General features: G+C 31.5%; 1 protein-coding gene and 1 non-coding gene across 2 annotated transcripts in view; both read left to right on the forward strand.

Annotated features, from left to right (window-relative positions):
* Positions 1–27,271, forward strand: part of LOC143067113 (poly [ADP-ribose] polymerase 1-like) — a 49,818-nt gene that overhangs the window by 9,418 nt on the left and 13,129 nt on the right. Inside the window, exons 3-24 of the mRNA XM_076240160.1 lie at positions 241–364; positions 2,129–2,250; positions 2,730–2,869; positions 3,330–3,404; positions 4,153–4,243; positions 4,545–4,661; positions 5,564–5,646; positions 6,146–6,265; positions 10,657–10,761; positions 11,021–11,166; positions 12,018–12,163; positions 12,878–12,947; positions 16,264–16,341; positions 16,977–17,109; positions 20,643–20,841; positions 21,402–21,527; positions 22,673–22,756; positions 23,379–23,501; positions 24,547–24,669; positions 25,560–25,658; positions 26,157–26,309; positions 26,829–26,956. Coding sequence (XP_076096275.1) covers positions 241–364; positions 2,129–2,250; positions 2,730–2,869; positions 3,330–3,404; positions 4,153–4,243; positions 4,545–4,661; positions 5,564–5,646; positions 6,146–6,265; positions 10,657–10,761; positions 11,021–11,166; positions 12,018–12,163; positions 12,878–12,947; positions 16,264–16,341; positions 16,977–17,109; positions 20,643–20,841; positions 21,402–21,527; positions 22,673–22,756; positions 23,379–23,501; positions 24,547–24,669; positions 25,560–25,658; positions 26,157–26,309; positions 26,829–26,956 — 2,585 coding nt within the window. The remainder of the gene's footprint in view (positions 1–240; positions 365–2,128; positions 2,251–2,729; positions 2,870–3,329; positions 3,405–4,152; positions 4,244–4,544; positions 4,662–5,563; positions 5,647–6,145; positions 6,266–10,656; positions 10,762–11,020; positions 11,167–12,017; positions 12,164–12,877; positions 12,948–16,263; positions 16,342–16,976; positions 17,110–20,642; positions 20,842–21,401; positions 21,528–22,672; positions 22,757–23,378; positions 23,502–24,546; positions 24,670–25,559; positions 25,659–26,156; positions 26,310–26,828; positions 26,957–27,271) is intronic.
* Positions 13,486–13,617, forward strand: LOC143069884 (small Cajal body-specific RNA 8). The gene has a single exon (XR_012976503.1).

Below are 27,271 nucleotides of genomic sequence, written 5' to 3' on the forward strand. Positions count from 1 at the left end.
AACACCGCCCTTTAATCTTAAAGAATAAGTTAATGCAAACTAAATACATTTGTATTCTGACTAATCATTGTTAATAGGTTAAAGTTTTCAAGCACATTCCTAAAACTATGTTGTCAAAAATACTATCTTGATTTAAAAACTGGATGGTGCAAGGTACATACATTGCAGTTGTATGCAGGTACATTTGTTATAATTACTTTTAATAAAAACTGTATAAAATAATTATTGTTATACATGTAGATTCCTAACTGGTTTCATTATGCCTGTTTTTGGAAGCGAGCTAAATGTTCCAGCCATACACAAATTGGCGGGTTTGATGCATTGCGTTGGGAAGATCAGCAAAAAATCAAAGAAAAGATTGGAGGTTTGTTCAAAGTTTTTCTTTGTTTAGAAAACAAATATGATGGAGAGTCTATTTAAACATTAACAATTTAAGTAGCATCAATTTTTTTTCGATCTGTTCACCTGTCTGTTTCAGACTACGCGAATGAATTTTATTTTTACAGGACATTCGGTCTGGTAAGCATCCTAGCTTTACCAGACCGAATGAAATTTTACCAGACCAGTTTTTTTTTTACATCTAATTGTATATTATCCAAAAAAAAACAACAAACATATGACTTTGTTGTGCCCTACTCCTCCCCAAAATGCACAAATTAAAACAAAATAATGTAACAAGAGGGGATCTTGTTATGAAAGTTGTGCACAATTGCTTGAATGCATTTCAGTGAAGAGTAATGTCCCATTTTATTGGATTTTGACAATGTTTGTGAACTCAACATAATTTAGAGTTTCTGTATAAAATATTATTTCCTGTTTCTTCTTTCTTTTTCATATATCTTTTGGTTTTCAATTCTTGTGGTTATATTTCATAGCTAAATTTTGTGATCTGCTTGGATTTTTATTCATTTATTGTATTTAAATCGGCAAACCCGGAATTATCCTTATCCGTTCCCAGAATCTGATCCGGTTTTATTTACATTTCCAGTTGTGCCAATGATGGCATCCATTGTTGTTTTTGACAGTCAGATATGTTTTTACCCGGATTTACACATTACTGGTTGTCGATGTTCGGCATAAAGCTAGCGGTTGAACAAAATAAACATCGCTGTGATGAATAATAAAGATGAAAATGAATTTGAGATCGTTTGGCAATTTTGCTAGAATGTTCCATGAAAAAAAACACCGGACATTCGGACCGGAATTCAACAAAATTTTACCAGACCGATCCATTATTCACCGGATTTGTCCGACGGTCCGACGTATTTCGTGTAGTCTGCTGTTTGTTAGTCTTTCCCACTTCAGGTAAGTTTAGGGTCAAGGTTGTTTTTAATAACGTTGAAATCAAATCAACTTGAAACATAGTAGACATGTACCCTATGTATATATGATATGATCTTTCTACATGTTCTAATTTAAATGCAAAATTAGAGTTATAATCCCAATTTCATGGTCCACTGAATAAAAATACCTGTTCATTTATTTGTCTGTTCCGCTTCAGGTTTAGATTTTTGGTCATGCTAGTTTTTGATGAAGTTGATCATGATCTATCAACTTAAAAGATAGCACACATGTTATCTATGATATGATCTTTCAAATTTTAATGCCAAATTAGAGTTGATTCCAATTTCACGGTCCACTGAACAGAGAAAATGATATTGTGAGTGGGACAGCCATGTACTATGGACACCTTCTTGTTTATTTATACAGTGACTTTGTACCATAAACCCTCACAAATGATATCAAAAGCACAATAATCATGTCACACAATGGTATTAAAAAAATCTATCTGATTGGAGTAAGGAAATTGACCCAAGTTGTGTGGTATTCTACATATATTACCCTGAATGTATATATATAAGATACAAAACATAGGTCAACTAACAAATAGACATACCTTATTTGGTGAAAAAAACACAACACCCTTAGTCTTAAGCGACTCAATTTAGTATTTAAACCACTTGTTCTTTTGGTTCAATTCATGTTCTAGGTACAAACTGCAAAAATAATGTTTAAAGCATCAATTCTAGTACCGGTACTTCTGTATTTTCTATCAATCTACATATTATTTATTATTTGATCAGTTACAACTCTCTGTCAATCAATGTATAATTTATTATTTGACCAGGTACTGGAGGAGGAGGAGGGGGAGAAGGAGAAGAGATGACCAGTGATTACAAAGACTATACAGTAGGATATGCCAAATCCAACCAAAGTAAATGTAGAACCTGTGAAGAAAAGATTGGAAAGGCAAGTTCTATTTATAGTTTTGTCAAGTCGTCCATATACATATAAAAGTTGTGAAGGGAAAGACAAAATAAAAATTTCTTTTTCCTGTGTCCTACCCAAAGTTTGATCTCTGTCTTTTATTGTCAATCTAAAGGATTATTTGAAAAATACCATTTTGTGTAGACTTTAGATTCTATTTCCACTGGATTATTCAGTCTAATAAGAACTAATTCCAGGAGGATTGAACTTATACTAATTTTACCAAGGATTGGCCCTTTATGCTAAATATTTTACCTCAAGAAATAAGACTTTCAGTTTCACATCCATGCTTTTCCCCATAAAATGCTTATATTCTATGTCATTTACAGTGATTTAACCCCCTCTAACTATTATACATGTATGTGTACACTTTTCTTAAATCATAATGGTTAGTTATTATTGACATCAAAAGTGAATGACTAGATTCAACAGAAAAACGGTCAAGTTTGCTTAATTTGCAGGATGAATTAAGAATTTCCAAGAAGGATTATGAAAGTCAGAGAGCCAAGATGTATGGACCAATGGAACAGTGGCATCATGTAGATTGTTTTGTAGAAAACAGAGATGAACTGGAGTTTGGCAAAGAAATGAATGCAGAAAAGTAGGTTCTTATATTACAGCAAAATGACTTTCAAGAGTGTGTAGGTAAAGGCAATGTCTTTGGTTTGCTTGCTTGTTAGCTGAACCATGAAGTCATTATGAGTACAGGTACCATCTTCTTTTGGGCAGAGTCCATAGAGAGTTAGTAAAATCCATAGGTGGTGATGCAGAAGGCCGTATCTCTTATGGATTTTACTGACCCTCTATGTTTCAGCATTTTATTATAATTTTATTACTCTGTACCTCAGGTATTCCAATTACTGTATACCATTTCCTTAAGATCGCAATCTAATCTAAAGGAAATACGTCCTTCAATAGAATTTTAAGTTCAATTTAGATTTGTCAATTTAGAGGTAATCTATTACCAGGCTATTATAACCACATTATCATACAATATATGTTGATGATTTAGATTTATAATTCTGTATGTGTTTAAATGAAAATACCAAATCTATTTTTAGAATGGTTGGATGGGTCAATGTAAGAAAAGAAGACAAAGAAGAATTAATAAAAAAACTTGGTAAAGGAGAAAAAGGGTAAGTACTAAATATGGGAGATTCTTTTTTCTAGAAATTAGAGAAAATTATGATACAAGGTAAAAAATACTGTTATTCATCTACTTCATGTCCATGTGGAATGAACAATAGTTCATATTAAAAACAATAAATGTATGAAGAAATGCCTATGATATGCATATAATTTATAGGCTTTCAAATTAATGGTTTTGACAAAGAACAAATTTATTTGAAACAAGTGTTCCATGAATAATGATGCATTCATGATCAATATTTCTTAATAAAGGTAAACATTGCAGTTAATTTTATGACGTCAAGACATAAATTAAGAGACAAATTCCCAAAATCTGCTCAAGATTTTTCTCATATATCATTTTGTGTTGAATAATTTCTCTTAAAACCAATATATTGGCATAGTTGAAGAAGAAAAACAGTTCTAGTGAAATCTTCAGACCAATATATCTGCATAGTTATAGATAGAAAAGTAAATAGTTCTAGTGAGTTCTTATGAACTAATATACAATATCTAACAGAGTGTTTCTGGACACTTTCAAACAGTAATTCCCTGATTATATGTTCTCAAATGTTTCTAACATATATTGTAATTCTAGCTTTGTTTAAATTGTATGTTTCACTTTGTACTTTCATGATAGATCAAACAAACTAAAAACTACACTACAAAAAAACAAAACAAAGTTCCACCATTTGTTGGCAGTGTTTACATTCAGATAATAATTTTATAAACTTTTTATAAATTTTTCCTTTTCAGTAAGAAGAGAAAAGGTGGGGATGCTGCAGGACCTTCTCAGAAGAAATCAAAGAAAACAAAAGAAGAATCTGAGGAAGAAAAACAACTCAAGGTTTTACTTTAATTGATATTATTTACCAGTTTACAAAAATATCTCATGTTTAAACTATATGGATATTTATTTCTAAAACAACTATTTTGGAAAGACCCTTCACTTAATTCTGTTCATAGTGAGGGTCAAACAGAATGATATTAAAGCTGGAAAATATCTATATACATCATCTCAATAAAAAAATGAAAAAAGGAGTTTTGTAGACAGACATATTGGTTCAGGTTTAGTAGATGAACTCCAGTTTTTAAATGCAAACTAATTTAGTCATTTGTAGATAAAATTATTTTATATAATATTTCAGGAGCAAAGCCAGTTTATTTGGAAATTTAGAGATGATTTACAAAAACATGTTTCTAACAATGCAATGAAAATTTTATTGGAACTGAATGGACAAGAGATACCATCTGGGGAAAGCAAGGTAATATTTTTGTTTATTGGATGAACATGTGTTTCAAAATAGGGAAAACAAGGTTACTTTATTGGAACCAAATGGATACTTGACTCAAAATGTGAATTTATATAGAAACTATACAGGTAACTGGTATGTAATTGAATTATAACCCACACCAGAGGGGTTTATACTTTACATTTATTTTTTTAGATAAAGATTGCATGAATTGCAAGTAAAACCCTTTGGAACTGACTTGATATCTAAATCTCTCTTGAAAGGTTTATCACTTCCTGTGAGATGCACAAAATAGTGCATTGATCATAACATTCTATAGATCCTATCCAGGAACATTTCCAAAATTTTTTTTATGAAATATAAACTCAGATATTTAAGTCACAAATTTATGTTATACTTATCAAGAAAATTATATAACTTTTACAACGTGCAAGGAATCTATAATCTGTTCTAAAAAAATCAATGATGTCATTGTTAAAGTCAACTTGGAAATAAGTTATCTTCCTTTGTCTATAACTGTAGTTGATTCAACTACAACTAATGCTTTATACAATGGTTTTTTTCAGATGCTATCTCACTTGGCATACATTTACTTATAAAGAAAAGAACATCCATGGGGTCACTAGGTCAAAGGTCTTTAATTACAATTTTAGAATAGCGGTTTTGAAATGTTAAATCAAATACTACAGTACGTATGCCAATGTGAGTTGCCAGGAGATATAGTACACCTGTATTTGGTCTAAACTGGGACATTTTAACTGTAATCTTTTATTGTGATAGAATAGTCTGTCTAGCAAAGTATTTAGCTATTAGATGATCTTTGGTTGCTTTTTAGTCAAAGACCCATCAGAAGAATTGATTAGTGTGTAAAGAATATGATGTCATTAATTCTCTTGTGTATTTGTAATTTTTAGCTATTAGATACTGTAGCAGACTGTATGGCTTTTGGATCCCTTAATAAATGTCCAGAATGTAAAAAAGGACAGCTTGTGTATTCGTGAGTTTTTCTTGTTAATTTTTTTTTCTATGATGTAAGAAGGAGATGTATAATTGTCAATAAGACATTTGTCAACCAAAGTTAAAAGACTCAAGGACAAAGCTTTGAACAATAACAGTCATGTGACTTGTCATTGTTAAAAAAACACAACATTATAGTGTGTATAGTAAGCTATTTTAATGCCATTAAATGAAAAAATAATGAAATTATTAGAGAAAGAAAACCAACAGTCTGATTTATACTGTAAACAATATTTTAATGTTATACATAAGTCATCAGTTACGTGAATACTGTTTTGTAAATAAGAATATTCCATAGCATATTTTAGAGTTATTTCTAAATTCCAACTCGCATATAAAAGCAGGGGGCAATATATGATTTAGATTCCATTGTATTATTTGAGTTTCAGTTTCGGAAATGGACAAATTAGCTGGTAAATTAGAAATCATGCTCGATTCAATGAATAGTTATATAATTCACTTAACATGCTATGTTGTAGGAGTGTTGGGTACAAGTGTACTGGGAGTGTAACAGAATGGACCAAATGTCAATATAAAACACAGCATCCATCCAGGAAGGCTTTTAAAATACCCAAAGAATACCATGATGTAGAGGTTTTGTAAGTGATTGATTGTCATTATGCCTCTTCTTTCAGTGTTATGGTAATGTGGTATACTAGCTCATAATATAGTCTACTTTATGATAGTGTGGTAATTGTAATATAGTCTACTTTATGATAGTGTGGTAATTGTTCTGTCAGTGTTATGGTAATGTGGTATACTAGCTCATAATATAGTCTACTTTATGATAGTGTGGTAATTCTTCTATCAGTGTTATGGTAATGTGGTATACTAGCTCATAATATAGTCTACTTTATGATAGTGTGGTAATTGTTCTGTCAGTGTTATGGTAATGTGGTATACTAGCTCATAATATAGTCTACTTTATGATAGTGTGGTAATTGTTCTGTCAGTGTTATGGTAATGTGGTATACTAGCTCATAATATAGTCTACTTTATGATAGTGTGGTAATTCTTCTGTCAGTGTTATGGTAATGTGGTATACTAGCTCATAATATAGTCTACTTTATGATAGTGTGGTAATTGTTCTGTCAGTGTTATGGTAATGTGGTATACTAGCTCATAATATAGTCTACTTTATGATAGTGTGGTAATTCTTCTGTCAGTGTTATGGTAATGTGGTATACTATGATAGTGTGGTAATTGTAATATAGTCTACTTTTTGATAGTGTGGTAATTGAAATATAGTCTACTTTTTGATAGTGTGGTAATTGTTCTGTCAGTGTTATGGTAATGTGCAGTGTCTTCCCTAGAAAATTCTTGATGCATGGTGGGTCTAAGATGAATTTGCAACGCGATGCGCAGCGTTGTTTTGTAGAATTATTTTTATTACACTTGTGAAATGAATTGTGCATGTCAGTTTAAAAACTTCACATAAATCTGCAATACAGTCAGGAACAATACTTAACATTTTCTCTCAAGGCCAGCCTGGATCCAAAAGTTTTTTCAAGGGCCCTGTAGAATTTTTTTAGGCTCTACCAGGTTTGTTTTTACTACAGGCACATATATATTTAAAATAGTCTTGAATGTTCTTATATAAAAGCCAAAAATATATGTTTGAAATACCTTATACATGTAGCTTGTTTCTGATTATGATGGAAATAATAAGGGAATTAAATAAACATGAGTTTTTCAGAATTAAAATCCATTTAACCATGTATTTTCAGACTGGTGAACTTTATTTATATATATATTTGTAATATTATTGAAAAAAAAACAGCCCCCCTTTCCATACCCCTAGATGTAAATTATTTTAATAAAAAAAGTATTATCAGTTTCACCCAAAGAAATTATTAATTTTTCATGAATAAATCTTAGCAGTTAATCAAAATGATTTCCAAAATGAAATTCCTACTGTCTATAAATAACAATGAAATGTAACTGTTTCCTGTTAATAAGGGGTTTCCCGAATTTTCCCGCCAAAAAGCACATGGCTTTCAACAATTGTAAACAAAGCATTCAATTTGTGATCATGGATTACAGTTTTGATTAATTTAATTTGGATATAGATATTCAACTTAAGGTACAGTCAAGCAATGTTTTTACTTTCTTCTGGATTTAAACTAGTTTGAAAGATCAGTTTCAAAAATAAAAACATCAAAACAAAAACGATCTGAATTGTGAATATTCAGTGACCCATAAATTTTTTGAACTCTGCTACGGAGGTCAAAGTTACACCATGTTTCAACCCAATGATGTGTATTCTCTGTTACAACTAATCAACTGCGTTTGATATAAATATTTCGATGTCAGACTTATGATTTCAAAACGTAAAATTTATACTGCAAAAGGTTTACTTTTTATTTGTTCACGGAAGGATATTTGGAAGCTGTATCAGGCTATAATATTTATCATTAAAACAATTTGAACTCCCGTAGTCCCGATTTCTATTATACAATCGAAAACTTGAATGTTGTTCTATCTAATCAACGTGGTTGTAAAATCAGAGTGTTGCATCTAATTACGATCAATTATCAGTCCAGTGAGTTTGAAACACCTGTAGAGTTTTGTCAATTGTCACTTCAAGATAATAAAAATTTCACACATAGCGGGATGCATAGCGGGTATGATAAATGCATGGCGGCCGAAATTTTATGCATAGCGGTACCGCCATGCATGAATAGCCTAGGGAAAACACTGATGTGGTATACTAGCTCATAATATACTGTGAAAGTACTTTTATTCGTGGGGTACCAATTTTCGTGGTTTTCGGGGATGACTTTATCCACGAATTTAAGTGTCCAACGAAATAAAACAACCCTTGTCTAAATCAAAACATGGAAAGATTCCCGTGTAAGTTTGACTGCTGATATGATCTAAAGAATATATTGAATTACGCCAAGTCTGAGAATACTTTAATAGCAGTCACAGAACCACAACTGCATGCAGGATTATACCAATTAATCTTTAATATTAACCTAAACTTTACAACTTTTGATCTTTTAATTCTCATAAAAAATATTTTTATCGATGAAAGCCAGATTTCCGTTTTTGATATGCTAGTATGATAAAGTTTTCATTTTATATCCTCATAGTTCTCGTACCAACGGGAAATAATAATTTCATGCTGGGCTTGATTTTGAAAAGAATTATTTGACAATTCAAGAATCCTTTATGGCATTTGTTTATGTACAGTTTTCTTTAAGTGGCATGTTTATGACCTAATTTACACCTTTGATGGTCTTTAATCTGTTGATCACTTTATCTTGAGTTAATTAGTGTTTTCACTACGATTTACACGGGGCAATGTTTACTTTGCAATTTCCTTCAATCCAGACTATTTATAACCTTAGTTTCATAAGGTTTTAATTTTAATTTTTTTTTATTTTTCAGAAAACTAAAATCCATGAATTTAAAAACCCACGAACATGTAAATATTGCTCAAACCACGAAAATTGATACCCACGAATTAAAGTACTTTCACAGTAGTCTACTTTATGATAGTGTGGTAATTGTAATATAGTCTACTTTATGATAGTGTGGTAATTGTTCTGTCAGTGTTATGGTAATGTGGTATACTAGCTCATAATATAGTCTACTTTATGATAGTGTGGTAATTGTAATATAGTCTACTTTATGATAGTGTGGTAATTGTTCTGTCAGTGTTATGGTAATGTGGTATACTAGCTCATAATATAGTCTACTTTATGATAGTGTGGTAATTGTAATATAGTCTACTTTATGATAGTGTGGTAATTGTTCTGTCAGTGTTATGGTAATGTGGTATACTAGCTCATTATATAGTCTACTTTATGATAGTGTGGTAATTGTAATATAGTCTACTTTATGATAGTGTGGTAATTGTAATATAGTCTACTTTATGATAGTGTGGTAGTTGTAATATAGTCTACTTTATGATAGTGTGGTAATTGTAATATAGTCTACTTTATGATAGTGTGGTAATTGTTCTGTCAGTGTTATGGTAATGTGGTATACTATGATAGTGTGGTAATTGTAATATAGTCTACTTTATGATAGTGTGGTAATTGTAATATAGTCTACTTTATGATAGTGTGGTAATTGTAATATAGTCTACTTTATGATAGTGTGGTAGTTGAAATATAGTCTACTTTTTGATAGTGTGGTAATTGTTCTGTCAGTGTTATGGTAATGTGGTATACTATGATAGTGTGGTAATTGTAATATAGTCTACTTTATGATAGTGTGGTAATTGTAATATGGTCTACTTTATGATAGTGTGGTAATTGTAATATGGTCTACTTTATGATAGTGTGGTAATTGTGATATGGTCTACTTTATGATAGTGTGGTAATTGTAATATGGTCTACTTTATGATAGTGTGGTAATTGTAATATGGTCTACTTTATGATAGTGTGGTAATTGTAATATGGTCTACTTTATGATAGTGTGGTAATTGTAATATAGTCTACTTTATGATAGTGTGGTAATTGTAATATAGTCTACTTTATGATAGTGTGGTAATAGGGGCATATATTACTGTGGATTCATTTATTTTCACGAATTGAGGAAAAACTATCATTTCCATGGATATTTGTTTTTATGGTTTTGCCAAATCAGCATTCAAAGCCTATAGATAATTTGTAATTTGTTGAACATTTGAAATCATGGTTCACCTGTGCCCATGAAACCCACAAACATCAATATCTAACGAACAGTACAGAATCCACAGTATCTCATGTGTTTCTTCAATCCCTTTCTTTGTCTCATGGTAGTGAGGATTAGGAAATATAAAGAATTTCTGCTAGAATATGATCTTCAAAGGTGAGAGATTTTCTTATTCATATTTATAAAACCATGGCCAGTACATTACAGCCAAGGTCAGTTATGTAACAAGTTCTGCGCGATCAATGCTGTCAGTAGGATGGCTGCCTTAACATATTGATGATATTTAAAACATGCAGTCTAATTTAAACATCATATGAAGTGTATGCTGATATTTATCTTTCAGAAAGAAATACAAATATGCAAAGAGAGACCGAGTATTTCCTAAAGAAGTAGCTGGTGATGATGATGATGGCCCAGTCAGTTCCTCTCTAGATTCTACAGACTCGGGGTAGGATTATTTTGGTGTTCATCATATAAAATAATAATGTTTGTAACATGAATAGTTATTTATTTTGCAAATCAGTACTCAGGGCTAGTATCATCTCTGTTTTAATTAAAGTTCATTTTATGAATATACGTATGTTAATCATTAGGATTAATATATCAGAAAATTGAAAATTCTTTGAAAACTTAAATGATTTGTAGGAGTCTTAAGAAGGAAGTGGGTATAGATAACCATTCATTTTTTTAATTTTTATACTTTTAAGGAAGACAAAACCATTGGAAGGAATGAAGTTTGTAATTGGAAAAACAGAAAAGTCTAAAGGGGAGATAACAAAAGAGATACAGAAACTGGGCGGCCATATTGTAACTAAGGTGACCTCTGATACTGCTGCTGTTATAAGTTGTAAAGGTATCCTACAATTCCAGTACCAAATTTAGTCATCATTTTAAACAAAAATAGAGTTTGATATATTTTATGTATTTTAGGCTTTTAGAGCTAAAATGTGTATTTTCTGTGGTCTTGACTTCTATAATGTAATTGCAAGGCAGGTAGATCATAAAAGCTTAACTTTGGAAGAACAGATTTTGTGATGTCTGTTTATGTTCAGTTATGTTTATTATTGAAACTGTAGAGGCAACCCTTATTTCTTTTCAAAAACTTGAATAATTTACCTTATCCATAAACGTATCTGGAATCTGAACCAAGTGTAAGTGTCAGCTGGGAACCACCTTTGATATGCATAATGATATATAAAGTACAAAATGGTATAGGGCTATTGGTTCCTTTTGGGTGTTTCATACTGCTGTTTTGTTTCTGTTATGTCAAACTATTAATATGATGAATAAGTTTACTAGTATTTATTAAATGATGACACTTTCAAATTCTTATCTTTTTTTGTAATTTTTCACAAATTCTCTATATATATGTTTTTGCTACTTATATATATGTTTTCCCTGTTTGATGAATTCCTGAGATAAAACAGGGTGTGTTAATGATGTTCCATTAGTTATTATACACAGCCAGTTTCCATAGTCTAATCAGATTTTCAATTCTTTCGACTACATTTTTGTATATAATGAATAATAAGAGATCTTCAATGGGACAAAAACCAATATTTACAGTTAAATCAGAATAGTTAAATAACATCAACCCAATATATATACCATGGTAATTTTCCGTTCACATAAACTTCTAGCAAGTGCATGTATTACATTTTGTTCCCTTGTATTATAACACAAGCATTGTCTTTTTACCACCAGCTGAAGTAACAAAGAAAAGCACCAATATAAAGGATGCAGAGAAGGCCAATATACATGTTGTAGATGAAGACTTCCTGGACAGTGTACAGAAAGGAGGGGCGTGTCTTATGATACAGAAACATAACATGGTGTCCTGGGGAGCTGATGTAAGTTGAATGTGTCCTTGGGGGGGGGGGGGGCATATGGTGGGTACCTACCTAGACAGTGTACAGAAAGGAGGGGCGTGTCTTATGATACAGAAACATAAGATTGTGTCCATGTGATTTAAGTTCTATGTGTCTCAGTGCTTTAACATTGTCATTGATCTTTGTGATACTTGTTGTAAACCTTTATCTTAGAATTTTAACATGAAATCAATGTTCAGATGCCATGACAATTGTGTATGTGCAATATTTGTTTTGTTTTGTTTTAAGGATCATACAATCATACAAGCATTAAAGTCAGAACATTATAGTGTAAAAAATGAAGGTTTATACAATTTTATTCAATCTAATGGTATCATTATTTTAAAGTTTTATCAGCTTAAGGAATTATGAGCTTTATAAACATAGTGTTGCTGATGAAGGGGAATGTCAACATGTATGTATTAATACAAGTTGTGTCAGTATTACAATATACCTTATGTGATGAAGGGGAATGTCAACATGTATGTATTGATTCAAGTTGTGTCAGTATTACAATATACCTTATGTGATGAAGGGGAATGTCAACATGTATGTACTAATACAAGTTGTGTAAGTATTACAATATACCTTATGTATAATTGTATAGTAGTAAAGAATTAGGTTTACAAGCTCTTGTTTGTTCAAATATGAAAGTGAAATCTACATATAACCTAGAGATCCAAATTTTTTTTTTAGCCATCAGCCAGAATTGTTCCTGCTTCTAGTAAAAGTGGGGGAAAGAGTGCATACAGACAGAAACAAGATGGTAATTTCAATTTAGAAACAAAAAATAGTCCAGATATTTTTATGCCCCACATTTGGGTGTTATGTTTTTCAGTCTGTGTGTCAGCTGGTTTGTCCATTCCTCTTTCTGTTCCACCTCAAGTTTTACTTTTTTATGCTAAATTACAGTTTTGACCTTAATTTCATGGTCTACTTGACATATAAAATGATAGTATGAGGGAGGCATCTTTGTATTATGGACACATTCTTGTTCTGCCCTATTTTTAACACTTTTGAATTTCTAAATATTGACATGTAAGCCAAGCTAGGCAGTGTAAAGATGGATTAACAGGGTTGGCAATATATATTTTTGTTGGTGTTGAAATTTTTTAAATTAGAAAGATATGATATTTATACTTTGCTTCTGTAACAAGGCTTAAATTGAAATCTAAAAAAAATTAGATAAATAGCAAATATCTATTTAAGTTGGCCATTTTCTTATAGTAGAATATTCTGGAAGTACAAAAATTAATCAATTTTTTACTAATATTCCAATTACTTGGCCTTAAGTATAATTTAAATGGAAGTTTCTGGATACACATCTGACCATCTAGTACAGGTCAGGTGTCACTGAAAGCTTCCTACAGAAAATCTCTCTCTGATGACTACAGTATGTCTAGATAATGCTGTGGACAGATACGGAGTGTACAATCATATACCTTAACATATAACACAAAAAAAAAACATCCCCCCCAAAAAAACTTACAATCAAATACCTCAACCAATATCACTGAAAAAACACAAAAAAATAACTAACAATCAAATACCTAAACCAATAACACCATAAATAAAAAAGACGCCAAAAAATAACCTAACAATCAAAAAACTAAACCAATATCACTGAAAAAAAACACAAAAAAATAACTAACAATCAAATAACTAAACCAGTATCACTGAAAAAAAACACAAAAAAATAACCTAACAATCAAATACAGAAACCAATATCACTGAAAAAAAAACACAAAAAAATAACCTAACAATCAAATACAGAAACCAATATCACTGAAAAAAAACACAAAAAAATAACCTAACAATCAAATACAGAAACCAATATCACTGAAAAAAAAAACACAAAAAAATAACCTAACAATCAAATAACTAAACCAATATCACTGAAAAAAAACACAAAAAAATAACCTAACAATCAAATACAGAAACCAATATCACTGAAAAAAAAAAACACAAAAAAATAACTAACAATCAAATACAGAAACCAATATCACTGAAAAAACACAAAAAAATAACCTAACAATCAAATACAGAAACCAATATCACTGAAAAAAAAAACACAAAAAATAACCTAACAATCAAATACAGAAACCAATATCACTGAAAAAAACCACAAAAAAATAACCTAACAATCAAATACAGAAACCAATATCACTGAAAAAAAAACACAAAAAAATAACCTAACAATCAAATACAGAAACCAATATCACTGAAAAAAAACACAAAAAAATAACCTAACAATCAAATACAGAAACCAATATCACTGAAAAAAAAACACAAAAAATAACCTAACAATCAAATACAGAAACCAATATCACTGAAAAAAAAAAACACAAAAAAATAACTAACAATCAAATACAGAAACTAATATCACTGAAAAAAAAACACAAAAAAATAACCTAACAATCAAATACAGAAACCAATATCACTGAAAAAAAACACAAAAAAATAACCTAACAATCAAATACAGAAACCAATATCACTGAAAAAAAAACACAAAAAAAATAACTAACAATCAAATACCTAAACCAATATCACTGAAAAAAAAAACACAAAAAAATAACCTAACAATCAAATACAGAAACCAATATCACTGAAAAAAAAACAACAAAAAAATAACCTAACAATTAAATACAGAAACCAATATCACTGAAAAAAAACACAAAAAAATAACCTAACAATCAAATACAGAAACCAATATCACTGAAAAAAAAAACACAAAAAAATAACCTAACAATCAAATAACTAAACCAATATCACTGAAAAAAAACACAAAAAAATAACTAACAATCAAATACAGAAACCAATATCACTGAAAAAAAACCACAAAAAAATAACCTAACAATCAAATACAGAAACCAATATCACTGAAAAAAAAAAACACAAAAAAATAACCTAACAATCAAATAACTAAACCAATATCACTGAAAAAAAAACACAAAAAAATAACCTAACAATCAAATACAGAAACCAATATCACTGAAAAAAAACACAAAAAATAACCTAACAATCAAATAACTAAACCAATATCACTGAAAAAAAACACAAAAAAAAATTTTGACATTTGTGTAACGATTTAAAAAGCTATCAATGTATTAATTTAAGTTGCAGTATAAAAACAATATTAGGTCAATGTCATAAAAAATATAAACTTTTTTGTACTTGTTGAACCTCACCCTTCCCAATTTCTCAGCCTTGTACAAAAAAGGTTATATTTTTATGACATTGACCTAATATTGTATATAAAACAACAGATATACAACATGCAATAAGTATGTAACTATCACAGTACAAAAGGCCTCATTTTGGAGGAAAGGGTTAATTATCACAACACATGTCATGGACTGCTGAAGGATATTGTTTCTAATATGACGTTCTTCTTTCGCTTCGTGAACAAACCCATGCTCTAAGTCCAATAGAATTTGTTTGCACATGTGTATATTGACTACACCAGAATAATGGATTTTATGAAATTGTTAAGATATATTTTATTAACTTAAAACACTTCCAAACTCTTATATGGTGCACATGTTGTTACTAGTTCTATCATTATGGCTGTCATGTGCTGCAATTTGAAATAGATATATTTGACCTAGATACAACAACCGTTCATGCTGGCTGTTCAAAATCCACCCTCTGAAAAATCACATTGCCAGTCGTTTGCTTTTTTTCTAAACAAAAAAAGGGAGGTTCATGGAAGAATATACACAATCGCTCTATACTTATACACATCGGACATAGAAATTACCTAAAGTGTCATAATCAGTATCGAAATAATTGATGCAAGCTATACTTTATTGTAGTTTTAACATGGGTAGTCATTATATTCGTGTTATTTTAGCCCTCACTATCGCTTGGGCAAAAATAATCACGAATATAATGCTTACCAATGTTAAAACTACAATAAAGTATAGATTAATACTTTTTAAGTAATGGACATAGAAACTTAATTATGTTGTTAAAAAAGAAATTACCAAACCTCCTCCATGATTACATGCTTTATTGATGTGTGGGATGTAGTGACTTGTACTGTTCTAATTGTTTTACTGTGATTTAATACTGTATTTCAGAGAAACATTTTACTAAGAATATGCAAACAACAATGAAGATGAAAGTAAAAGGAGGGGCTGCTGTTGATCCTGACTCAGGTAAATTTATTGAGACATTTCATCAGCCCCGTAGGTTAATTGAAGGAATTTGGACGGTATTTCTAATTTCATGAAATTTTATTTGTATTTGGATCAAAAAATTGTCAAAAAATTGAAATATGTAGAATTTAATACTTCCAGAGATCAAGGAAATTAGGTTTTGTTTTTCTCTGGAAATAAAATAATGTGGTGCATTTCCTTAAAATTTTCCCATAAGATCTAAAACATGACTCTGTAGTGTTAGATATTATTTATAAAAAAGATGATGAGAGATATTATTTATAAAAAAGATGATGAGGTATGATTGCCAAACAACTCTCCACAATAGACCAAATGCCACAGAAATTAACTATAGGTCACTGAACAGCCTTAAAAAATGAGCAAAACCCATTCAACATAGTCAGCTATAAAAGGCCCTCAAATGATAAGGTACACTAGTTATAAGAAAATTGATATAAAGTTGTAATAATGCTACGTCAAATATAAAGAATTGAAATATATTTTGATGTACATCCAAGAAAGTGCGATTAAAACTATGTATGTCAATATATTTCCATAATTAATATGAATTATGATTTCACTGAGAATTATATTCCTGTCAATTCAGCTATGATGTTGTTAATGTTTTTTACTAGGTTTGGAAGACAGTGCACATATTGTTGAAAATAAAGGAGACATATTTAACTCCGTATTGGGATTAGTAGATGTTGTAAAGGGAACTAACTCTTACTATAAGATCCAGGCATTGGAGAGTGACAAAGGTGGAGCGTAAGTAGACAATTTAACAAATGGTACTAAAGCAGAAATGATCCTATACTTCCATCTTAATCATTCATCGTGATTTTTGGGAACATATTGAAATGCATATTGATTTCATAAACATTGAAGTTAATAAAAAAAATATGTCCCAAGTTTAAAAATTTAGCTGTTCATTATACCCCCGCTTTAAAAAAGGGGGGGTATACTGTTTTACCTCTGTCTGTCCGTCCATCAGTCCGTCCGTCCGTCAGTCAGTCCGTCCCATGAAACTTTCGTCACATTTTTCTCAGGAACTACACATCCACCCTTTCTGTACTTTGGTATCAACATTTATATATGTCAGCCATACCGTGTGATGCGTTTTCAGATTCATCACTTGACAACTTCCTGTTTACCGAACACTTGTCTGATTTTACACATGATAGCCAAGTTGAAAATTTTCGTCACATTTTTCTCAGGAACTACAATACAAGGATTTCTGAAATTTGGTTTCAGGATTTATATAAGTCAGCTATACCGTGTGATGCGTTTTCAGATTCATCACACGACAACTTCCTGTTTACCGAACACTTGCATATTTTTACACTATTAATATTATCCACTTGCGGCGGGGGTATCATCAGTGAGCAGTAGCTCGCAGTTTCACTTGTTTTATATACCTGTCCAATACAAGGCATATTATAGCATACCAATGTCCTTCCATCTGTCTGGCAACACTTCATAAAATAGCTCAAATTCATGTTGACCAATTCTCGTATTTATTAAACACAACATTTCAATTGGTTTTTTGATTTTTTTATACCCCCGCTTTAAAAAAGGGGGGTATACTGTTTTACCTCTGTCTGTCAGTCCGTCCGTCCATCAGTCCGTCCATCAGTCCATCCGTCAGTCAGTCAGTCAGTCCGTCCGTCCCATGAAACTTTCGTCACATTTTTCTCAGGAACTACACATCCACCCTTTCTGTAATTTGGTATCAACATTTATATATGTCAGCCATACCGTGTGATGCGTTTTCAGATTCATCACTCGACAACTTCCTGTTTACCGAACACTTGTCTGATTTTACACATGATGGCCAAGTTGAAAATTTTCGTCACATTTTTCTCAGGAACTACAATACAAGGATTTCTGAAATTTGGTTTCAGGATTTATATAAGTCAGCTATACCGTGTGATGCATTTTCAGATTCATCACTCGACAACTTCCTGTTTACCGAACACTTGTCTGATTTTACACATGATAGCCAAGTTGAAAATTTTCGTCACATTTTTCTCAGGAACTACAATACAAGGATTTCTGAAATTTGGTTTCAGGATTTATATAAGTCAGCTATACCGTGTGATGCGTTTTCAGATTCATCACTCGACAACTTCCTGTTTACCGAACACTTGTATGATTTTACACATGATAGCCAAGTTGAAAATTTTCGTCACCTTTTTCTCAGGAACTACAATACAAGGATTTCTGAAATTTGGTTTCAGGATTTTTATAAGTCAGCTATACCGTGTGATGCGTTTTCAGATTCATCACTCGACAACTTCCTGTTTACCGAACACTTGCATATTTTTACACTATTAATTAGGGCCCCGCCGACGGCGGGTCGCCCTATAGTGATCAGTCTGTCCGTCCGTCCGTCCGTCTGTCCGTCCGTCCGTCCGTCTGTCCGTCCGTAACACTTTCGTGTCCGCTCCATATCTAGAGAACCGTTATGATTTCATACTTAATACTTAACATGATTATTAACCAACACCAGAGGGTGTGTCATGTTGTATGTACAACTTCCTAGGTCAAAGGTCAAGGTCAAAAACTTTGGTTTCAGTTGACAACCCCGTGTCCTGTGGTGAAGATCGTGTCCGCTCCATATCTAGATAACCATTATGATTTCAAAGTTTATACTTGACATCCATTTTAACAACCACCAGAGGGTGTGTCATGATGTATGTACAACTTCCTAGGTCAAAGGTCAAGGTCAAAAACTTTGGTTTCGAGTTGACAATCCTGTGTCCTGTGGTGAAGATCGTGTCCGCTCCATATCTAGATAATCGTTATGATTTCAAAGTATATACTTGTCATACATTTTAACCACCACCAGAGGGCGTGTCATGATGTATGTACAACTTCCTAGGTCAAAGGTCAACGTCAAAAAAACTTTGGTTTCAGTTGACAACCCTGTGTCCTGTGGTGAAGATTGTGTCCGCTCTATATCTTGAAAACCGTTATGATTTCAAATATTATACTTGACATCTATTTTAACCAACACCAGAGGGTGTGTCATGATATATGTACCACTTCCTAGGTCAAAGGTCTGTCTGTCTGTTGGTCTGTCCATCGCTAACAAATTTGATCCACATTATATTTTGAGAGGACAGCTGTTATTATTTCATACTTTATACCTGACAAACATTTTCAACTTAACATATATATATTAACCAACACAAGAGAATGTGTCATAATGTATGCATCCTAGGTCTAAGATCAGTCTGTCGGTCTGTCCATCTGTTCGTTGTTCTTAACAAATTGTGTCCGCTCTACCTCTCGAGAACCATTAATATTTCATACTTTATACTTGGTGGGTCATAATATATTGAAGGCATAATTCTAAAAATATGTGACAAATATCAATTGGGCAGCACCTTTAAACATATTGTTCAAACATCAATCCATATATCCAGAAGTCACCTTAGAGTAGTTATCAATGAGTTCACATCATGCAGTCATATCACTATTATACTATGAAAGTAAGATGAGAATATTTATCAGTTTTAACTTAAAATCTTAGATCAAAATCACACATGAGACTATGTAATAACTTCAAATAATGCTTCATATCAGATTATCCATACAACTTATTTACCCCACGTTATTGACAGCGGGGCCCACAGAGATGGCTCCCATCTCAATGATATCTAGTATTATCCACTTGCGGCGGGGGTATCATCAGTGAGCAGTAGCTTGCAGTTTCACTTGTTTTATTGAGTTACAGAACTTGGACCCTTAGATTTAAAGCATTTTTTCACTAAGTCCAGTATTCCTGGATTAATTTTCTCAAAACTTTATTTTATTGTGGGGATTGATGAAAGGAAGTTTAAGCTCCCCTGCCATTTATTTCAATTTGTAAGTTTGTTGTTCCAGAGTTACAGAACTTAAACATTTTAAACTTGAGAATTGATTGTTATTGTCAGATTTTATTCATTTTTTCATATATTCATTATTGTACCATTACTTGTTTGTTTGATTGATGTAGTGGAAACTTTACATAATTGTTTGAATATTTGATTAAAAGCCTTTGAAATATCTCATTTTGTTCTTGGAACAATTTCAATATGTTTAATAAGGGTGTATCATGCGCTCTTGGTGCAGCTGTTAATAATATAAATGTTATGCCCTATGTTAAATCAGAAATTTGCTTGCATCCAATTTAAAAAAAAGTGCATAATTATCATAGACTTTCAGGAATCTAATTAACAGCAAATTTTTAAAAAAACGTTGTAGAGAAAAAGGGTGAATTTATTGAATTGTTTAACTTAAATGATCTATTGTAGATGGTGGTTATTCCGTGCGTGGGGGCGTGTGGGAACTACAATAGGAGGTAACAAGCTGGAGAGGTGTGGTTCACAGAATAGTGTTATATCACAGTTTAAAGCTTTGTTTGGGGAGAAGACCGGCAATGAATGGGAAGAGAGGAAAGATTTCAAGAAAATACAGAACAAATTTTATCCATTAGAAATAGATTATGGTGATGTATGTAGTCAAAATAGTTAGCTTTAAATCTGTGGAATAGTTCAGTAAAATTTCAATAATAAAAATCACAACTCATTCCTGCAGATCCTTTTTTCCTTCCATTAAAAATCAGTAAAAATGTAAGAAAAAAATAAATGGGTATACCTCTTAAAATTGAAATATATAACAAGTGGTGGACTAGCTAAAAAAAAATTGGCGGGATTACGTAACCAAAAGTACTTTGATCTTAAGATGAGTATTATTATCATTTAATGAAGATTTTAGATTAGGGCTATTCCAGAAAAAAATGTATTGGGGGGGTTGGAAGGCACATTGTATTAATAATACATTGGTGATGGGTATCAGAGCAACTTTTCACACTATAATACACTATAATTTTCAATTACAATTGTCTGGGTGGCGGGTGCTGACAAAAACTGCCTTCCAACCCTCCCATACATTTTTTTCTGGAATAGCCCTTAAAATAAGACAATTAGGTACATCTGAAAAGATTCATAAGAACACTAAATCTGTCAAGAAAAAAAAGTTTTTAATTTAGCGTCTATTATTTAATATTTTAGGATGAGGATGAAGTGAAAAAGTTTGACACCAGCTCATCAACATCTAAACTAGCCAAACCTGTACAAGACTTAGTTAGACTTATATTCGATGTAGAAAGTATGAAAAAAGCCATGTTAGAATTTGAGGTATTTATAGAATGAGAACACCTCTTGACTTTATGAAGCATGACAAATGTTTTCTATAGATTTGTCTTAGAACTACTTTTAACAGACATGAATGTGAGTGAATTCAAACAGTTGGTAAATTATTCATAGTATTTGGATTTATATTAATTGCAATTCAAGTTTCAATCAAATTATGAAATAATAAAAATGTACCAAAACATTGTTCAATTCAAACATGGACTACAATGTGTAGATTTTTATAATTGTTTTAAACCACATGGTGGTGATTTATATAGATATGTTGTTACCTTAATATCATGTGTATGTGTTCGTTGCCATGATTTATATAGATATGGTGTTACCTTAATATCATGTGTATGTGTTTGTTGCCATGATTTATATAGATATGTTGTTACCTTAATATCATGTGTATGTGTTCGTTGCCATGATTTATATAGATATGGTGTTACCTTAATATCATGTGTATGTGTTTGTTGCCATGATTTATATAGATATGGTGTTACCTTAATATCATGTGTATGTGTTCGTTGCCATGATTTATATAGATATGGTGTTACCTTAATATCATGTGTATGTGTTTGTTGCCATGATTTGTATCTTTTAACTTTAAGAAGTGGTAGTTTCCTAGTAAATGTGGCATGGCTTTCTGATAGAATTGCGACATCATTTATAATATAAAAATAACAATAATTGGTATAATTGCCAATGAAACATATATCCACTAGAAACCAAAGGACTAGGATGTTATCCACTGTAGGACATCTTTATGATGTAAAGAACTACTTATTGGTAACCCAGAGTAAAATTTAAACACAAGAAACTGTCATTGGCAAGTTTTTTCTTTATAACAGGCTTACATATCCCATGATCAAAAACACTAGTTATCATCTAGAACTGCAGTGTATCCCAAAATCTGTCTAATAGATATAATGTCAGACAAAAAATCATTAGGTCAGACAGAACTTTTAAGACTTTTTGGTTGAATATATAGAAGAAAAGTTCAACTTTCTCTTAAGCTTTCAGTCAGACAAACCATAAAACAGTTTGGAACAGACTGCACTTACACTGGTCAGTATAGTCAATATTACAAAAGTTTCAATGTTTTCATATGCATTTAGTTCATTTGATTATCATTAATGTTTTAGATTGATTTAAAAAAGATGCCATTGGGAAAATTGTCAAAACGCCAGATAGAATCAGCCTATAAAATATTGACAGAGTTAACAAAGGTAAACATAGGTTAAAATAACAAGAGTTTATGGTAAGACCAAATCTTTTTATACTTCTCTCTGTGTAAGATTAAGATATTTTAAAATTTGGATAGGTTATAATATAGGAAATTTTGTCTAAAGCATTCAGCCTATATATATAATATTTCTGTTCAATTTTATATAGAAAATCTCTCAAATTAACTATTGATCAGATATCTCAGAAATTCTTTAGGCTGTTAGACTCAAATTCAATGGTTGCTCCTCTTCGCCAGAATTTTATCTCTCACAAACAACAGCTTTAAACAATTTTGTTGTATTATTTAACTATTAAAGAAGAATGTAATTTTTACACTTTATGATGTTATAAAGAAACTCATGTATCTGCTTAAAAAGATATAAAATGTATTTGACTATTCTGTAAAAGACTGAACAACAAAACCAATCATCTACCATAAAACAGAAAATTTTCTGCAATATGTCATTTTATTGTTTAATGTAGCTTCACTGTCGTGAAAAAATGTAACAAATTGTAAGTTTTAGGTTAGAGTCAAACATTGCTGACATTTTATTCCACACTAAGATTACAAGGTATTGGATGATGGTTTTATTAGTTGTTTTGAATATAAAATTATAATTACAGCTATTGGAGAAAGGAGGAACACAAACGCAGTTTTTAGATGCCACCAATAGATTTTATACTTTAGTGCCACATGACTTTGGCATGAAGAAGCCACCATTATTAGATACAGATCAAGTCATTAAGGTACAGATATTTTGCATTTAAGTGATCTTGAATTTCCTATTTACATCAGCACTAGTCAGGGTTTCCCCTGGGTCAATTATTTTTTTTGCCACCTCTTTTCGCCAAAACAATATATTTTTCGCCACTTTATTATTTTTTTCGCCAAGTAACATAAATATATTTTTCGTTTAAAATTTACCTTTTTTTCATAACGACAGTTTTCTTTTCTTGACCAACGTAAATGAAAAAGTTGAGACGTAAAACTATGCTTGAAACCGTGACGTGTGTCACTCAAACGACTTTAAAGTAGTCTCCCTAATCAATTACCTATATTAAAGTCAAAGGATAATTAAAGTTTTAAATCAGAGATTTTTCTTGCTTTTTAACATTTTTCGTCACAACAACAGCTTTCTTTTTAAACTATCTTTAAAAGGAGAGGAGACGTCAAAAGTTTGCTTCAAACCACGCAAAGTGGTAAATAAATTCTGTATGTGACATTTAGCGGAAGCCATTTAACCATATCATTTTGTCAAACAATTCAATCAACACCTTTATTAATTAGTCCTTTGTTGTCGATAGCTATAAAATGCAATCAGCTGATTATTGATTTTCTGTCCAAATCTTAATGAGGTCAAGGTGAATTCCGAGGATTGTCTGATCCGGTAAGTCAGAGAAACTCGAAAAAAAAAAGTAAATAAACAAGATGGAGGAAACTAAATCGTTATATATATTTCTTTGCCAAATTCTTTCGCAAATGACGAATTTTTATCGCCACAATTATTATTTTTTCGCAAATTGCAAAAATGGTGACCGCCAGCGGAAACCCTGACTAGTTATGTAATGGGTGTTTGTATTTGTTAGATATTCCTTGCAGCAAAGCAGTAAAATTGATTCAAAAGTAATTTCTTTATCAATGTCAACTTCAAGTGATAAATATTTGATGTTAGTCCTAGACAGACCTCACGGTGTTAGATAATTTACCAAAGGTTTTAACGATATTTGATTTCAGTCTTAAGACAAAAATGTTAGACAACTTACCAGAGGTTTATACAATATTTTATTTCAGTCTAAGACGGAAATGTTAGATAACTTACTAGAGATAGAGATAGCATACAGTATGTTGAAGGGTGGCACTGAAGGAGAAGATCCTATTGACAATCATTACAAGAAACTAAAAACAGAAATTGTAGTAAGTTACTAATGCCATTGACAATAACATAGCAGGTTATTGATTTAATGGAATTAGCAAAATAAGCAACCCAACAACAGTCAGTTTTTCTGTTTATAATAGTTATCATCCCCTGAAGTTGACCTTGTATGTCTGTTTATAATAGTTAGCATCCCCTGAACTTGACCTTGTATGTCTGTTTATAATAGTTAGCATCCCCTGAAGTTGACCTTGTATGTCTGTTTATAATAGTTAGCATCCCCTGAACTTGACCTTGTATGTCTGTTTATAATAGTTAGCATCCCCTGAAGTTGACCTTGTATGTCTGTTTATAATAGTTAGCATCCCCTGAAGTTGACCTTGTATGTCTGTTTATAATAGTTAGCATCCCCTGAACTTGACCTTGTATGTCTGTTTATAATAGTTAGCATCCCCTGAAGTTGACCTTGTATGTCTGTTTATAATAGTTAGCATCCCCTGAAGTTGACCTTGTATGTCTGTTTATAATAGTTAGCATCCCCTGAAGTTGACCTTGTATGTCTGTTTATAATAGTTAGCATCCCCTGAAGTTGACCTTGTATGTCTGTTTATAATAGTTAGCGTCCCCTGAAGTTAACCTTGTATGTCTGTTCACTTCAACTCTTTGAAATAGTACTAATTTCTTTGCTTGTTAATCCCTTGCAAAAATGGTTTTGGTTCTGTAGCTGGCTGATTGCAATGCCAGATTTCTACCCCTTCTAACATTCTGTTCTAGTCTTATTTAAGCAAACTATACTTTGTTTTACTGTAAAATTTAAGTAAGAAATGTAATTAATATGGCAAAACTATTCCTTGCACTCAAAGCCATCTTTAATATCAATTTGTCAAATTGAAGAAAACATTTTTAATTTCTTTTACATTGATTTTTATAGCCAATGGAAAAGACATCAGAAGAATTCAAAAGACTTGTGGATTATGTTAAGAACACTCATGCAGCTACTCATAATCAGTATGACCTTGTTGTAGAAGAGGTATGTAGGATGTCAAATACCGTATCCAGCTATGTATAGTACGCAGTTGTATATAATATGCACCAACTCTGTATCTCCGTAAATCATGAAAATAGTCTAGTTGTAGAAGAGATATGTACAATATCAGATACATGTAGCTACACATAATCAGTTTGACCAATGAATAAAAAGTTTTTAGAAAATGAGATACAAATGAAGTACAAATCAGTATTAAAGAAATGATTATGGAATTGTTCTTGAGAACATGTTTAGTGTAGGATGTTCAGGAAAAAAATAGAATCTTTCATGTTTTATTGTACATATTGTAGTATAATATTACTGTTATAACTTTATCACATTCATTTCTGAATTAACAAAATAGTAATTCAAGTTATGGTATTTGGAAAAATAAAGTATTGTTAATATCCTACATATGAGATTTTATCTGCTGCAAAAACATAATTTGAATGTTGATTCAGAACACAGCAAATTGTAATGTAATTTAATCTTTACTTTCAGGTGTTCAAGATTGAACGGCAGGGTGAGGCAGTAACATATGGTCCCTTTAAGGAATTGCATAATCGTAAATTATTATGGCATGGTTCAAGAACAACAAATTTTGCTGGAATACTGTCACAAGGTCTACGTATAGCTCCTCCTGAGGCACCTGTGGTGAGTAAAAAAGACCTCAATAATTTTAATGGTTTGATTTCTGCAGTAACTTCAAATCAGAACCTTGAAATATTGTTGCATAGCCACAGACCTTTGACAGAAAAACTGACAACCTGATCAATTAAGATTGGAGTCTAGTCTGCTCAAACAGGATTTAAAAACACAACCTCAGTGTTGACAGGTCCATGATATATAGCAGTATGACTACCTAAACCACAGAGGCCCCATCCAACACATTATGGCCATGTATAGAATTACCGTTGCAGTTTGTAGTTTTATTACAATTCAGAGCTTACTGAAATTTTTTATTAAGCTCTATGTGAATATGCTTTTACTGTGTGATGTGTTTTCAAATTCTTAGTCATCAACTTTCAGAAGTTGGTGAGCAGCAGTTGACATATTATCTTGGTTATTATTGCCATAGCATGTCATGTAGGCTTAGCAAATACATATTCATACATTTACTTAATTAATTAAATACAAGAGTTCTGCACATGTTAACACTATTATTTATTTCAGACTGGTTACATGTTTGGTAAAGGAATATATTTTGCTGATATGGTGTCAAAGAGTGCCAACTATTGTAGAACTTCAAAGTCTGATCCTACAGGTCTCATGTTGCTGTGTGAAGTTGCTCTTGGTAACCCGTAAGTATTAGTGCTCTAATTGATATTATGAACCTCAGCTCGAAGATTTTGATTCATGTAAGAAATTTGTAGTGATGCCAGCTAAACTCCTTTTTGTTTGGGGGGAAAAGGGGGAGGGTAGCTTTTCCCTTTACCACTAGCTCGTTCGCCTGTTCCATGCTTTCTGTAGAGCTTCATTTTGAACACTTAGAAAAGGTATCTTTCTTTGTTTACTGTCCCCTTACTGTGATGCACCACATCAAAGATAACATCCAAATTTTAAAAGGCTTTCATAAATGAGCCACAATATTTTATAAGATGTTGACTTTTGTAGTA

Source organism: Mytilus galloprovincialis, chromosome 3, assembly GCF_965363235.1.
Source record: "Mytilus galloprovincialis chromosome 3, xbMytGall1.hap1.1, whole genome shotgun sequence".
NCBI classification, from domain to species: Eukaryota; Metazoa; Mollusca; class Bivalvia; order Mytilida; family Mytilidae; genus Mytilus; species Mytilus galloprovincialis.